Source organism: Pezoporus occidentalis, unplaced genomic scaffold (assembly GCF_034315485.1).
Source record: "Pezoporus occidentalis ecotype Australia unplaced genomic scaffold, CSIRO_AGI_Poc_V1 ctg96, whole genome shotgun sequence".
Lineage (NCBI taxonomy): Eukaryota > Metazoa > Chordata > Aves > Psittaciformes > Psittacidae > Pezoporus > Pezoporus occidentalis.
Genome location: NW_026916325.1, coordinates 2,553,285 through 2,570,220, shown reverse-complemented (window position 1 = coordinate 2,570,220; position 16,936 = coordinate 2,553,285). Strand labels below are relative to the sequence as shown.

At 42.3% G+C, this 16,936-nt stretch overlaps 1 protein-coding gene across 3 annotated transcripts in view; it reads left to right on the top strand.

Moving 5' to 3' along the window:
- Positions 1 to 9,333, top strand: part of LOC134157461 (protein LYRIC-like) — a 31,911-nt gene extending 22,578 nt beyond the window's left edge. For 2 of the 3 annotated variants that reach the window (XM_062606405.1, XM_062606404.1), the window contains exons 8-11: positions 4,237 to 4,343; positions 5,047 to 5,166; positions 6,591 to 6,720; positions 7,177 to 9,333. In XM_062606405.1, the coding sequence (XP_062462389.1) occupies positions 4,237 to 4,343; positions 5,047 to 5,166; positions 6,591 to 6,720; positions 7,177 to 7,232 (413 nt within the window). In that variant the 3' untranslated portion in view covers positions 7,233 to 9,333. Of the gene's footprint in view, positions 1 to 4,236; positions 4,344 to 5,046; positions 5,167 to 6,567; positions 6,721 to 7,176 lie in introns of those variants that run through there. The other variant, XM_062606406.1, reaches the window with a different exon arrangement.
- The last annotated feature ends 7,603 nt before the right edge of the window (positions 9,334 to 16,936 follow it).

Below are 16,936 nucleotides of genomic sequence, written 5' to 3'. Positions count from 1 at the left end.
GGCACTCTTCCATGTGGGAAGGGGGCCCCAAAATGGGCAACTTACTTCAGTTAGTTTTCCCTGCTCATCATTAATATTTGCATACTTTTAATCCCTGCCACAAAGCTGAGAGAAAGGGGGGTGAATCTCTTCTGCTTCTGGCATAATTCACTTTCTTTTTGAGCCCAGGAACTGCTCTGGTTTTGCCAGGCACCTTTCTTGCTTGCTCTGCAGGGTTGTTCTGGATCCTCCTGCTCTTCCTCCTGTGCTTTACTTCAACAGTTTTAACTGCTTGCATATGTTTCCCAATATGGCCTTTGTGCACCTGTACCACAGGTCTGCTGCTGCCCCTTTGATGACATTGATGTACTTATGCTTACCCATCTCACAAAATACATTATAGGCCGCGGATGGGTTTGCTGTTACAAAATGTGTAACCTGCACAGAGTGGCTGGCTGGGCTGTTGTAGAGTACCTGTGTCAGGTTCTAAGGCAAGCACATAATGATTTTATCCCGTTTTTCTGCTTCAGAGTGCAGTGGACCTGTGCTTTGGCAACAGCACAAGGCAGTGTCAGAAGTCCCATGTTCTGCTTTGCAAATGCAGCACCTCACGACAATGAAGGTTGTCTTTCTACCTGTGACTTGGTATCTTCCCAATGAATCCTTTATTGCCAAGGCAGGTTTTGCCTGGAACCCTCAGACAGCCCCATTGTCTCCTGACTCCCCTCCTTCTTCTGTCCCGGGGTTAAAATGAATTTTAATTTCTTTGTTTCATGGGAATAAGCAGCTTCTTTCAATTAAAAGAAGACTTTAGTCTGGGATTTACTTAGTATTTTTGCATCTACTGAATTATGCTAGAGGAAGATGCCAAATGAGGGACTCCTACACCCAGCTGAAACTGAAACAGGGTAGATTTAGATTAGATATTAGGAAGGTGTTCCTTACTGTGAGGGTGTGAAACACTGAAACAAGCTGCTCAAGGAAGCTGTGAATGCCCCATGCCTGGAAGTGTTTAAGGCCAGGTTGGACGGGGCTTTGAGTAACCTGGTCTAGTAGAAGGTGCCCCTGCCCATGGCAGGGGATTGGAACTGGAAGGTCTTTAAGGTTCCTTCCAACCCAAATCATGATTCTATGATTTTCTGAATAGATTCTTGCTTGCCACCTACCTTAGTCTCCCGGCAGCTCCACCCAGACAAATCTGTACTTTCCTGTTTGCCTTCTGCTAGACCAGGTTGCTCAAATCCCTGTCCAACCTGGCCCTGAGCACTGCTTTTGTAAAAATGAACATCAGAAATTATCAAGATGTTGGTCTATAGGTACACTGGGAGATACCACTTCTATGAGTGCTAAACCCACCAGGGGAACAGGAGTACTTGTTGCTGCACGGAACGTTCCTTTTTGTGTTTGGTTTTCTCCTACTGGAGGAATTACTGACCAACTTTAGCCTGTGAGAGAATTTATGACCCATGGAAAAGCAGTTGCTGATTTAAAAATATTAGAGACTATTCAAAGTTTAAAAACATTCCAGGAGATGTCAGTGTAGAAGGGAAATACGCTACACAAGAGGAGAGATTTTAAACCACAGGCAGAATGTGCACTGCACAGGCTAAGGAGCTGGGACTTGCCGTGTCCTCCCTCCGATGTGCCTTGTGGCATAGTTAATGGGCTGGGGAGTGCAGGTTGCTATTGTCTTCATCCACAACAGCTAAATCCTCCAGAGTTCTGAGCCAGACCCTCAGGTTACCTAACTGGGGAGAAGCAGCAGAAGCTTTTTGGTGCTGGTATCCCATGCTACAGCTTACACAAACTGTTCTTCAGACATCTAACTCATTCATATATATTGTGCATCTCTCAAATCTAGATGCATTCATTTGCCTAAAATACTTAGACTGTAATTTTATTGAGGAATGCGTTCAAAAATACTTGCTCCTATTTTGTTGAAGAAGGAAAGAAATACTGTCTATGCATGGATTTTAAACTGAGAAACTTGAGCAATGTCTAGAATCATGTTTATGACATTTGGCAGCAAACTGGAGAGAGCAACTTTTTGGAAACAATTTTCTTCTGTCCTCCCCAGCATGCTTTTGGTTTTGGCCCTGCTTCAATGAGAAGTTTTTTCCATGCATCTTGCTATTTTTTTTGTATTTGTTTTTATTTTAAGAGACGTGACCAGCTAAGAGTTGTTATATGCTGTGTTTTCAAAATCTTTTTCCCTGTTAGGATAAGACTTGAGATTGTTGCACTCAAACCATTAAAAAATTATCAAAATCTCTCTAAATTGGAGAGACATCAGTTTGATAGATGGACCACTTGGTGGATAAAGAACTGGGTGGATGGCTGCATGTAAATAGTTGTGGTCAATGGCTCAATGTCCAGCTGGAGACCAGTAACGAGTGGTGTCCCTCAGGGACTGGTGTTGGGACCGGTCTTGTTTAACATCTTTGTCACTGACATGGACAGTGGGATTGAGTGCACCCTCAGCAAGTTTGCCAATGACACCAAGCTGTGTGGTTCGGTTGATACGCTGGAGGGAAGGAATGCCATCCAGAGGGACCTTGACTCGCTTGTAAGGTGGGCTGATGCCAACCTCATGAAGTTTAACCATGCCAAGTGCAAGGTCCTACACCTGGGTCTGAGCAATCCCAGGCACAGCTACAGGTTGGGCAGAGAAGAGATTCAGAGCAGCCCTGCAGAGAAAGACTTGGGGGTGTTGGTTGATTAGAAAAATGAACATGAGCCGGCTTCGGTGTGCGCTCGCAGCCCAGAAAGCCAACCGTATCATGGGCTGCGTCAAAAGGAGCGTGACCAGCAGGTGGAAGGAGGTGATCCTGCCCCTCTACTCTGCTCTTGTGAGACCTCACCTGGAGTATTGTGTGCAGACTGGGTGTCCTCAACATAAAAAAGACATGGAACTGTTGGCACAAGTCCAGAGGAGGGCCATGAGGATGATCAGGGGACTGGAGCACCTCCCATATGAAGACAGGCTGAGGAAGTTGGGGCTGTTCAGCCTGGAGAAGAGAAGTCTGTGTGGAGACCTCATAGCAGCCTTCCAGTATCTGAAGGGGGCCTGTAGGGATGCTGGGGAGGGGACTCTTCATTAGAGACTGTAGTGATAGGACAAGGGGTAACGGGTTAAAACTTAAACAGGGGAAGTTCAGATTGGATATAAGGAGGAAATTCTTTCCTGTTAGGGTGGTGAGGCACTGGAATAGGTTGCCCAGGGAGGTTGTGAATGCTCCATCCCTGGCAGTTTTCAAGACCAGGTTGGATGAGGCCTTGGGTGATATGGTTTAGTGTTGAGGTGTCCCTGCCCATGGCAGGGGGGTTGGAACTTGATGATCTTAAGGTCCTTTCCAACCCTAACTATTCTATGATTCTATGATTCTATGAAGTAGTCCTTTCAACAGCTTGTGCTGATTTATCTGGTTTTTTGCAACTCCTTCAGTTTGGGCAAAGGAATTAGACTGGTCTGTTTTGCCTTCTTGCCTGAGTATCATTTGCCAGTGCTGTATGGAGAGGCAGCTCAGGGCTTGTGGCCAGAGTTTCAAAGGCACCAGATGCTGGCAGATAGAGAAACCTAGAAGATTTTCAAAAGTTTTTTGCCTAGTCCTCATGAAATGATAAGAATTGATGCAGGGTAGGTGTTACCTATTTAATGCATATTTACAGTTGCATGTATGCCAAGATGGTGCCTTTCTGGCTTACATTCAAGAAAAGAAAATAAACCAAGAAGATTAAGTCAAGAACGCAGTTGGTTCTATTTTTGATAGGAAAGAAAACACCAATGAGAGCATTAAAAAATGCATAAATTCTTTTCTAATATTACTCTTCCATACAAATAACTGCCCTGAGGATGGTGTGTTGCAGTGAGTGGAAAAGCCTGCTGTGTCTGCCAGTGTTTCTGGATATGCCTGAATCCTTCTCCATGAAATAAAGAAAATGTGAGACAAGCCATGCTATTAGTATTGTAAAGCTTGTTTTCTTGAAGTGCAGGATGGAAGCACTTTTGTTCCTGTATGTATTTTTAAGTCCTTCTTTAATTTTCCTCCTGTCCTGAAGAGTACAGTCACTAATTGTCAATCAGCAGCCAGCTGTAGTTTTCAAAATACATTGACGACGCATGTACGTACATGCACACCCAGACAGCCCATTGGCAAGCAGGAAGATGACAGATCTCTGCAGCAATTTTGTTACTAGTGTGAGTCTGGGAAGTAGCATGGATTTGAACATAATTAATTTGTATGCTTGTCCTAACAGATGATCCTTCAGCTATTGACCTGGACTCTGACTGGAAGGCTCCCTTGGAAGAGTGGGGAAACTGGACAGGAGATGAGCACCACCAGACAGGGGATGAGAAGGAGAAGGTGAGACAGTGTTGCTGCTAACTATGCTGATTCTATGACCAAGGAAGAGCTGCTCCACTGGGATCACTCTCAGACAGACCAGGGTGTCCAAACCTGCCCCAAAGACGGGCTCTTCCGGTTGTGGGGCCTTCCCACAGTGGGAGAAAGCATTTGGCATGGTCACTCCCCTGATCTGTCCGAGAGAGCTGGAGCTTGGGACACACTTGCAGGACATGTGGGTTGGCTTGTTCTGAGAGTTCATCATGCGGTGACACGGCTGCCCTGAGCAGCAAACATCAGGTGTTTGCCACCCTGTGTGAATGAACTCTTTCTACTGCCACTGACCTTCCTGAATACCTGGGGCTTAAAAGAGGTGCAGAGTCCACAGCTGGCACCAGCCTTCACACCGTCGCAAGCAGCTGGGATATGTTTACTTAAGTGAGAGAGTTTGCTGACAGTGATGCAGTTGTGGAGAGGTAGAAGAGAGGACTTGCTGTTTGGCTTGCCTTGTAGAAGGACAGGGCAGTGACCCTCTTTGACAGCAGTGAGAAGAGCATATTGAGCTTTTTGCAAAGAGCTGTTTTAAGCTGAGATGTATGCATTACCCAGAGAGATGCCCTGCTTGTACACTGTCAGCACATGCTCCTGGAGGTAACCAGTTTTACTGAAAAAACATGAATCAGCAGCTCCATACCTCCTCTCATAAAATCCCTGATGCTTTCAGGATTTGCTAAAAGGCGAAGCAGGCATTTGTTTCTGCCTTTCTGGACTCAAAAGCAAAATGCAGCAGAAGAAGAAGAAAATGGAAGTGAAGAAAGCAAAGGGCGGAGCAGGACTGCGGCTTGTGAGTATTTTGTATTCCCAGAGTAGTATCTGGTTTTCCAAGAACAGAGGGGGGTGTCTTCTCCATTAGGATGATGTGATCTAAGGGGGTTTGTCTTCCTCTCCATCTTCTAACTTCCTCTTCTTTCTTCTCCCTGCCCTCTTATAAAAGAAGGGTAGCACAGTGACCAGTGTGTTTTTGCAATACAGTATTCCCCAACACATTTACAAAATAGTTTGATTTTGCAATGCAGAGAGGAACAGATGGCTTTAATCATGGAAGAAGAAATGCATTCTCAGGAAAATGCACTTCAGATTTAGTGTACAGCTGGGCTGTGTTTTACCCATGGTGGAAGGTCACCTGGAGATACTAACAGTAATGCAAATGTGGTTTCCAAAAGCCAGTGAAGATAAAGCAAGACCAGTGTTATACCAGTAAAACACTTATTGAGAGCAAAATGTCTCAGAGCACAACAGAGAAAGGCTGTGGAAAATGTCAGCTTGTTTGGAATGGGAGGTACAAAGGAACAGATTGTTGACTGGGTTTTGGACCAGTCCTTGGCGGTGATGTCCTTGCTGCTCCATGAAATGGGGACCCCCCATAATGTCCTAATTGTTTTTCATTCACTTGTCACTGAATGTGGCTCTGGACTTGTATGGCTGTGTAATATCATTTGTCTTCCCCTCACACCCACTGTGGTCTTTCCTGATCCTCAGGACAGTTTTGTTCCCTTGAACTCTTGATGCTCTCATTTTAAGAGAAACACTTTTAACTGACTCACTGACCACAATGCATGTGGTCATTACAGCAACCCACCAGTTACCAGGGTGCTGCCGGCTACTCTCTCTCTTGCACATCCAATTAGTTGCTTTAGCTTTGTATGTACTTTAATGAATAATCTTAATAATGCTGTTCAGACTCCTCATGACAGCACAGTTTCGTCTGGCATGTTTATGATGGGACAGAGGGAGCTCATGTTGCATGTCAGTCCCAAATGCTGGTGTCTGCTGCTGTGCAAGCTCATCCTTTGGCGATAGACATAAAAAAATGAAATTACATATGAAGCCACATATACAAAGTTGCTCATCACACACCCTGTGCTACCTCTGTCGACTGTGGTCATTTAGCAGTCACATCTTAGTCTTCAGTCTCACTATACAGTTACAGTACTTTCCCCTCAATATATCTTGCTGTACTTCTATTCACTGAGGGAAACAAAGGGAAAGATGGTAATGAAAGACAATTTCAACACTTTAATCCCTTCTAAAACAAACAAAGTAGGTAGATGATGTGCCAGAATACTCTAATAATTTATAAACTAATTTGTCCTGCTGTTTCTTCAAATACCCTAATTCCCTCTGATAATGACATTTTCTCTCATATTTTGTACTTGCATATGCTTTATTTAACTCATATACTTAGTGAAGCATATTGTTTCAATTAAGCCCCAGCAAGGTTTGGAAACAAGAATGGAAGAAGGCCCAAGGGGCTTTTTATCCAGAAAACATAGCAGTGATGCAGTCTGTTCTTCCTTCAAAAACTCCTTGGATGTTGCTATTAATTCACCCAGTAATGGTAAGTGATTGTTTTTTGAACATCTGATGAATTTTTGTTTCAGAATAATGCATAATCTGAAGAGTGTTCACAAATGCATTTTTAACAGAATATGCAAAACACTTCTTTAACTGTGTCATTTCTTAGAGAGGCTCTGTAAAACTTTGAGGTTTTTCTGTGACAGATACATATTCCTGCTCCTGTTAGAGTTAATAAGCAAAACTACTATTGCATTTAGTATTTTGCACAGTGCTTTTAAATGTGAAATAGAAGCAGATGTGTGTGTGAGTGAGTCAGAGCCTGCTAAAAACATACACAGCCCTTCCCATGACTTTGGATTACCCTTGAAAATAGGTGGCCCTTGTAAAACGTATCTGAGAACCCCAAAATACTCATTTCAGGTGAAAACCCAGCAGTGTCCAGGGACATGATTGCATGTAGAAGGTTTGTGCACTGGCCCCATTGTTTGTATGGCAGGTGTACCTGGAAAAAAGGAGAGGAGGAAGAGGAAAAAAATGAAGAAAGAGACTTGAAGGAGCTGCGCAGCTGCCAGAGTGACAACACAATGGGGCAGGCATGCCAGTGCGCTGCAAGGATTCTGCTTTCTGTGATGCTGCACTGAGTCCAAAGCAAAGAGAGGATATAGGAGACCTCCCAGGAAAGAAAGAGGAGAAGAGGAGCTGTGAGCCAGAGAGTGTGAGTGAGTGAGAGAACGGAGAGAATGAGCACGCTGTGCACAGGAGGTGGCATTGAAACAGAGTAGCTGTTCATTATAAACTGCTGCCCTTGGTTAAAAGCTGTTGAATGGGGTTTGACTGGTTGCATTAAGTCCTTTCAGTTTTTCACTGCTATGTTGTTTGTCAACTTGTAATGTTATATGCCATTGTAGAAACAGTCAGGATGCTCCTGACTGTGACTGTACTTTGGTCCCATGGCGGATCCACCAGCTAGTCTGGTCTTCTCTGGCTTTTTTGCAGAGGTACTCGTTGACAGGCTAGTAATGTACAGAAGGAACCACTGATCAGAGACAAAGGGAGAATACAAGGATCATTCTTAAACCTCCTAAATCTTTTTGAACTTCGTTGGCTGCTGTTATCTGACTATGGTCTCATACCTTGATGTATTTATACTTTTCACGCCACATAAGTCTAACTTGTTCTACAAGGGAAAATTTCTAAAGGAGATTTTTAAAATTATTTGGAAAGATGATCTAAACCCTTTATTTCTCCTCAGGTTTCACGGTCTGCTAAAGTTTAAAGTCTGGATGTCCAAAGCATGTTGCATTTGTACTTAGAGTAGACTGAAGTAACTTTTAAAAATAATTTTTCTTAATCTGAAGGTTTTTATAGTTTTGTTAAATATTCCAATATAAATGAAATTTGTGAATGAAGTTTTTTAAAATGTCATTTTAGTATTTGTTGAAGAGTGTGTATTTCTTGTTGTCAGAAGGCTTATGGTATGGAGGAGGGAATGTGTTACAATTGAATACTGAGGTTTACAAAAAGCGCAGAGCTGTCACCACTAACAGCTGAAGCCCTTTATCTCCCAAAGGAGCTGCAGCTTTACTGGCAGCTGTGAGGGTTCCATCAGAGGGTCTTGAGACTGTGCCTCCACCTGACCCATCCTAGAAGTGCTGCCTGGAATATGAAGTAGTGATTGCGAAATCTCCATCTGCATTGGACTTTGTGCCTTTGGAGATTGTGTGGGAAGATTACATTGGTAACGTGTTAAATGTATGCAAGTTTGTAAGCATTGGGCTGATGCGCTGAAACTCATTTCACATGGAACACTGAGTAACTAGGGATGATAATGGCTTTACTCTGCCACAGCAGTACTCCTGATTGCATCACTGGGCTGGAAGATAGCCATGTGCTTTTGACATTGCAACCACTGAATCCCGGATGCTGGCTTGTCAGCTTTATCTGGAGTTCTATGCTATTACCTGACAGCCTTCATCTGCATAGCTGTCAACGCAGCTGTATCCTTCAGAGAAGCAATTAATTGCAGCAATGTATTTGTGTTTCGAGTTTAGCTATTATATGTTCTCTTGTGCTGTGACTGTTTGGGTAGTTATCAGTACAGTGTGTCCTGAAAATTCAGCACAGCAGGATTGTTTCAGACAGGCAGGTGAAGGGTACTCTTAACTGCTACCACTTAGCAACCCACTATCTAGACTCTGCAAGTCTTGGTGATTGTGTCTCAATGTAGGCAAAATATAGGCAGTTTATGAGCGGACTGAATAGACCAAAGTGCTTTTATCTGGAAAGTAGCTGGTTTGGAGCAGATGTATAACAAGAAAATATATGGCGTCACTGGAGAAACAAGTACAGCAAGTTCAAGGATTTAGAAGAGTATGTGGGTAATGACTAAAGTTCTGCTATCTCTGAAGCCAATGGAAAACATTCATTCATTGACCTCACTGGGGCCAGGATGTTGCTCAAGGTCTTTGTTTAACATTGAAGATAACCTCTGTCATAAAAAAAAAAAAGGAAGAATGAAGGAGATAAAGAGAGGCTCCTGATTTCTTCTGTATTTTTCCTCTGTATCTGCTTGCAAACTTTTTGGTCTGTGTAATTATGTTTTTTTTTCAAATGTTCATTGTTTTAATAATAAATATCAAAACTTTTGCCCAAAGCCCAGCATTCAAGAGCAGTATTATTTAATTAGTTTGTATGTGTGCAAGTAAGAGCATGTGTTTTTGGCTAAAACCATTTAATTTTCAAGCTTTTTTGGTGTACTGTAAATGTTTTTTAATATATTTACTTCATCTGAACCCTTTTATGGTGTGGTGGTTTAAACCCAGTCAGGCAATTCGTTCACGCACTTCCCCCCCCCTTCTTGCCCTCCCCCTGCTCCCGGAGGGACAGAGAGGAGAGTCAAAAAGAATGCAACTCCCACGGGTTGAGATAAGAACAGTCCAGTAACTAAGGTATAACACAAATCACTACTGCTACCACCAATAATAATAATGATAAAGGAAATAACAAGGGAAGAGAATACAACATCTCACCACCAGCCAACCGATAACTCGCCCACCCCACCCCCCCCCCCAGCCCGACCAAGCACCCACCGATACCTCCTCCAACCCCGCAGTCTCCCAGCCCTTCTGGCTCACTCCCAGTTACCTCCTGGGCATGACGTGCTGTGGTATGGAATACCTCTTTGGCTAGCTTGGGTCACGTGTCCTGTTTCTGCTTCCTCCTGGCTTCCCCTCCTCCCTAGCAGAGCATGAGGCTCACAAAGTCCTTGGCCAAACCAAAACATCATTGTTATCAGCTCTGTTCCCAGGCCGAAAGTCAAAACACTGCACCGCACCAGCTACCAAGAAGGAGAAAAATGACTGCTACTGCTGAGCTCAGGACATATGGTTAGGAAATCCTCATGACATTCTTCTTTTGTTGGGATGAAAGAGCAATCAATACCTGCAACACCGACAAGTTGACTGTGATGCTGATGACAAGCAGCAGTAAATTATATTACCCAGTTTTTCTGACAAATTCATCAGTACCACTCTTACTGACATCAGTGGTATCAGGAGAGCTGTGTGTTTCTTCTGCCTCCACTGTTCCACAGATGGGAAGTCATCACTGTAATACAGACGGGCTCAGTAGTTTATAGCAGCACATGATTTAATAATACATACTAACGTAAGCAAAGAAAATACATTCCTTCAACTGAATACTTGATTGTAGTTGATTGTAGGCTTTCCTAAGTGATAGAAAACCTCTCTTCAGGAAAAGTTTGGTGTCTGTATTGTTTTTGTGATTCATGTGCTGTATTGGTACCATTGCTGAGAGTAGTCAGGAAGGTATTTGGGTACTGTTTGATACATGCCTGAAGCCTTTCTGCGCCGCATCCCCCAGATCTGCTGCTACGCGGGCTCCCAGGGATGGGCAAGTGTGCTGAGGGTCTGGTTCCTCCGTGAGAGGACTGAATTTAAAAAAAACAACCAAATCAAATCACTCAGCAACTGCTGTTAACTTCCACTTTTTCATTTCCTAGTCCTCGGAGGCTGAAAAACCATTGCTCAGCTTAACAAATGGTCTTTGCATATGACCAGCACCTTCGAAATCCAGACTGTTGAGTCCCGTAGGAAATTCCCCTTCCTTTCAACACTGCGTGTTCAAGCTGCTCCCTGGTTTCTATGTGTTTAAGACATGTTTCCTCTTCTCCGCTGTGGGAATTAACTGTTCTGTGCAGATCAACAGCCTGCTATGCTGCTTCTGGCACTGGGAGTGTTAAATGAATGTGCTAGATATGCTTATTCTCCTAGTCTCTGATCTTCACCAGCTGAAGACCAGCATAAATCCTCAGATAGGAGATTCAGCATCCCTCCAAGAAGTTGGAGCATTGCTTGTGCTATAGCTGAATGTTTCCATCCTCTGTGTAACTTATCCCCTGAAAGGGTAAGTCTAGAGTAGCCTCTCTTTTCTCATTCCTCAATCCACTGTGGTCTAATTGCCAGTTCATGGGCCAGATCCAGCTGGTTCCCCCTTCTTTTTCCCTAAGCAATTTATTACTTGCTTGAGTAGCATATGCCTTGGGAACACCCAAAAGCTCTCCCTGCCCCTGCAGACAACCCAGTGGCTGGAAACCAAGCCTCTGGTGCAGCCACAGCATAGGAGGTGGGATAATGCATGGCTGAGAAAACATCTATGATCTGGTTAGGAGCAAGCAATTAATTGTTACAGCAGCAGCAGCAAATAAAGAAATACTGCTTTAAGTTTCAACTTTCTCTTAAACTCAGTCTAATCTATTTTTGTAATGATGCTCTTTCTTGGGGGAAGCCTTTTGAAAGTGGAGGATTGGCTACATCCCATATCCGTGGGCAATGGGTCTGTGAGTATTTCAGGGATTAAGATGTGGTTGATGCTGTAATTGATGAACTCCTGACCTACAAAGCTGTGTTTACTCATAGGCAGACTGCAGGATGCAGATGCAGAGGCTGGAGATTTGCTTCACACTTAAACTGTGTTATAATACCATCAGGGTTAAGCGGGGCAATGGCAGAGAGGAATTTTGCCTGTTGTTCAATAATTATCTGCAAATGATCATATAATTATCAAGGTTCCACCCAATTCGCAGATCAGTGGCACAGCTGACATATCTGCAGGTAGACATGCTAATTGCCTGGCAGAAAGTAACACAGATCTGCTCCATAATACTGAATGTTTTTAAGGGTACCTGACTCCTTGTGAGAAGAGGGGGGTTTTAAGTGATGGGCTGCAAAGATGAGGTCTTGTCCTTCTTCTGTGATAGTACTGAACCAGACCCAAGGGTCTTTTCAAGGCAAATTGAACTTTTCAGTATGGGCCATACCTGGTAGCATTCAGCTCCACAGATGTTCTCATCTGCAAAGGAAGCGTCCTCCTGTAATGGAAGGACAGTGTAATACACTGGTCTCAGAAACAAACTCCCTGTGTCTTCTTGGGAAAAAGCCACTCTAACAGTAATTGACCCTGGTATTGTCCCATCAAGAGCATATTACAAATGTGGGGAACTTTATTTCCTGTCAAACTTTGATTGCTCTTTGCATGCACTATTTTCCTTTAGTGGTGGAAGCAAGTTGAAGAGATGTGATACATGACTTTATCAAGCACTTCTGGCAGCATCAGCTGCCTGCCACTGTATTCCTCAGGGAAACCTTTGCCCATGTCCCAAACTGTAAACCCATTAAAAGAGCCAACGTGTAAAGAAATAACAATCACCCAGAGGTAAGTCTTCCTACTTCACTGAGCAGGTGGTGTGCAAGTCCTCAGGTTCCACCTGTTCATTGTGCCAAGATTCATGGAGACGCAAGTCTGGGCTGAGGGCTGGAAGGGAAGACTGCCAGGAAGTTCACTGCTCACTTTTCATCATGTGAAAGTACTGAGATATCTGAAATTGCAAGTACCATTTTAGATTACATTATTTTTAGACATTTTTATAGCTCCTCTGCTGCATGAAGGCTGCTATAAATGAACCACAGCTCTTTCAGATTTTGATTCTCTTGATGAATACAAGAATTTTTATTCAATGTTTGATATTCAGAAAAGCTAAGCAAACAGCAAGTAACCCAGAAACACAGTCTTGTGCGAATAGAAGTTTTACATCATGCTGTCATATTTTAGCTGCTTTTTCTAACCCTGACTTTCTGATCCATCTGTTATGAGTTAAAAGGTCTGGAACTGAGTTAAATTGACTCTTGCTGGTAAAGGATAATTCATATTATTAACAGTATTCAACAGTAACAGTATTCAACAAAAACTGCAGAAGCCTGGACCATTACATTAGGAACCCCAAAGTGATTTTGATTAATTCAATAAACAAAAGTAAAAGCCAATAACCACAAAACTCCATGTGATACATTCTTGTTACTTTCTTATCTCTTGCAAGAAACCACTGAATCTTTGAATTAGCCTGTTCTTCTAGCAGAATCCATCTTGGAGAAAAAGCCTATTGAAATTTGTTAATGCTGAATTCAGGAACATTAGAATTTCACTGTGTGAGTCACCAACAGGAAAGTTTCCCTCCTGACTAATTTATTTCTGTGTTTTTTTTTTCCTTTTTTTGATACGTTAATGCTTTGCTTTTACTCCAATACATTCTTATATTTTTTAAGGAGGCAAAATGCTAATCCATGCTCTCAGACCAGATATTTTTCACATATTCTGACCAGTGCTATTGGTTTTTCTAACTTCTGTTGTATGGATCCAGTGTTATGTACTGCAGTATCTATGTAAAGACATTAGTTTTTCTGTGATGTTGAAAAAATTTTGCATTTTTAACTTTAAAATGGTTGTTCCATGCAGGAAATAACTGAGTCTGACAGCCAAGTCACCTATCTTCTTTTTTTTTTTTTTAATTATTGTATTATTTTATAGAGTAGGAGAAACATGCCTAGAGAAAAGTTAGGGGAAAAAATAGAAGTAGCTTGTTACTGTGCTTATAGTCAAGCGCCTTCCATTTGGGATAGAAAAGCTCCACATGTCCTGCACTCTACCTTTTATTCCCTGGCAAAGAAACCATATGACACGAGATGTGTTTGATGTTCCTACTGCATTCACTAGCCTTCGTGGTGCTGGTCAAATCAGTTCAGCTCATCGTGCCTCAGTGTCCCCAGTTCCAAACAGGATAAGATTTTAATTATGAAATGGTATCAACTCTGCCTGTGGAGGTTACGTATGATTATCAGCTCATGGTCTGTAGGTTTCCCCTCACACACACACACACACACACACACACACACAGAGCAAATGCTGAAGGAGAGTAACACCTCGTCTTTCATAAGCAACCTGGCAAGAGTTCAGTGCACGCAGAGCAGTAATGATTACAGCATAAGTCTAAACCAACATCTTTTAGCCAAGGATAGACTGAAGAATGGAACAAAAGGGAGAGACTGGGGAATTACAAAAATCAGCATAGAACAGTCTTAGTGCTCTGTTGTTCTGACATCTTGCAGGTTTTGAACTCAGCTTTTTGAAGCAGCTGAAGGAGAGTGGATCCTGAGAACTCATTTGCTCAATCCTTACTGTTCTGCTGTCACATGTATTATTTTAAAATATTATTATTAAAAACTAATGTGCTTGGTAGAAGATTGCCAGGCCCTCTCAAGACAGAAGTTCAAATCTCCTGTCTAGACATGGATTTTGAAAGACCGAACAAGTTTGGCTAATGAGGAACACCGTGATATCAAAATTCATTCTCTCCCTACCTGCTGAAAGGGAAGGAGTTAAGTGCCTTGCTGGTAAAGGAATCTGAATAATTCTTTTGCAGCTGCTTCTCACTTGCAGAATGAGTAGGGCTTTCTGCTCTCACTGTTGTGGAAGTGGATGATTTGGTCCTGCAGTGTCAAGGTTGCTCTGCTATCTGGGAAGGAAAGTTTATCATCAATACTTGCTATTTCTCTGAGATTTTCTCTGGCTGCCATGTGCATTAGTGGAGTCCTTCAGAATTTTTAAAACATTTAGCCTCACAAATCCTCTCTGAACTAGGAAAAATGACAGAATTAAGGCTCAGAGAAGAAGGTTTTTTTGCCTGAGGTCATCTGGGCCGCCTGTGGCATGAAAGAACTGGAGTCTTTCACAGAGGGTAGGACTAAAATCATTAAACTATCCTCTCTTCTCCAAAGTACAGGAAACAAGGAAGTCATTCTCAAAATACTTTTTTTTTTTTTTGAGGGTGGAGAAAGTGGAGAGTGGTTTTTTTTGTTGGTTTTTTTTTTATGCACACTCAATATTTCAACATCAGCCTATCTTGCTGTGGAAAGCTGCTTTGTGATATTAAATGACATTCACATTATTCTTCCCAGTGTCTTTTGTTGTCTACAGGGTATAACAAGCAGTGAAGGTCAAGGGAATCACATCAATTTTTATTTTGACCCTGGCTGACAGAGATATGAACACTTAATTAAGAGTTTTTTCATCTCATGAAAATAGCTCTGAAGATCTGAACCTGACAGATCTGTGAGCTGCCAGCGATGCTAGTCAAGACAGTGTCCAACTGCAAGATCTTCATGGGAGCACTTGCCCTCGCAAACCATTTCACTTGGGAATGAAATCTAGGTGTTTTCAAGCGGATGCCCAAACTCAAGCAAGAGGCTACTGGTTTCCCTTAGCTGGTCCTAAGGATTCCTGATTCACACAGGGACCAATCAACAGGAGGGAGAGCTGCTCAACTTTGCAGGAACAATGTAATCAGTTCAGGCGTACAGTTGGCTTTGGCTTCCCAAGTGCCATTAGTGAGAAAACGGATTTATTAAATGACTGGTTACAACAAAATGCACATTCCTTTTCTATTTATTTACATGCATGCATGTGTATTGATTAAAATCAGTCTGGTTTTGCTACATTAAATCAGTGTTGATAATTAAGCATCTGTGCACAGGGCTTAGAACATTAGGAGCATTAAAGAAATAAATAATAGTTTATAATAGGATCATTAGAGCAGTCTTAGCAGCACTTACAACATTTTTATTCAAAAATGAAATATACCCTAAGGAAGAAAAATACCAGTTGTGGAACACAGGGGATTTAAAATAAAAAGGTCAGTTTTAAAGTCTTTAAGTAAATAAAGACAACTCAGCAACAGCTCATGTTTAAAAATAGACTAAGTAGCTAAAACAATAAAATGTGTTAATTGTAGGATCTGGAATATATCAAAAGAACAAGTACAGTCACCCTCATTACCTTCCCATTGTTCATAGTGAGGAAACTCAGTATTAATACTGACAAATGACATACATCTTTGTGTATATATGCACAGCAAATACTTACAGACCTAGGAGTGTTGGTTGTACAAGGCCAAGAAGGAAATAATTGCAGATGCACCAAGGTTAAAACAAACTGCGTGCATATCTGTACCAACAGCTCAGGTCTGCAAAAACCATCAGCTGCCCCTGAGTTGGGGGAAGTTTATAGGTCCTGCTCCTACAAGAATGTATCACATGGAGTTTTGTGGTTATTGGCTTTTGCTTTTGTTTATTGAATTAATCAAAATCACTTTGGGGTTCCTAATGTAATGGTCCAGGCTTCTGCAGTTTTTGTTGAATACTGTTACTGTTGAATACTGTTAATAATATGAATTATCCTTTACCAGCAAGAGTCAATTTAACTCAGTTCCAGACCTTTTAACTCATAACAGATGGATCAGAAAGTCAGGGTTAGAAAAAGCAGCTAAAATATGACAGCATGATGTAAAACTTCTATTCGCACAAGACTGTGTTTCTGGGTTACTTGCTGTTTGCGGTCCAAGTGGCGGAGCAACCTCTTAACCCATACACATACAAAGGCAGCACTTCAATTTATACACATTGTTTCTAATTAACATAGGTATCTGGCAGCACCTGCAATTTTGAGTGTGACTAATGTGCTATTATTGTTACCCACTCATCTACAGGGACTTTGGCTCACAAAAAGTAAAGCACCTCTGTAGGCTAAAACTCTCCTATTTACCCTTTTATCACATATCCTCTTAGCATGCAACACAAAATATTAATAATTTCATCCAAGAAATTAAAACAAAAGAACAAACAGTTTAAACGAATTAAACCCTGTACAGTACTGGCTGGACTTCAGCCAAAGCCATGGAATGTTGGTAGCATCTCAAAGCAACCCACTTCGGGCTCTACTAAGGAGACAACGCCTCCCGTTTTTCATGGAAGGGGCTGTCGCTGGGCAACACAATCGTCTCCTTAGGGCTTTGGCTGCCTACTCGGAGGCCACAACCGACTCTTTGCCCCGGCGAGCCTTCACTGGCA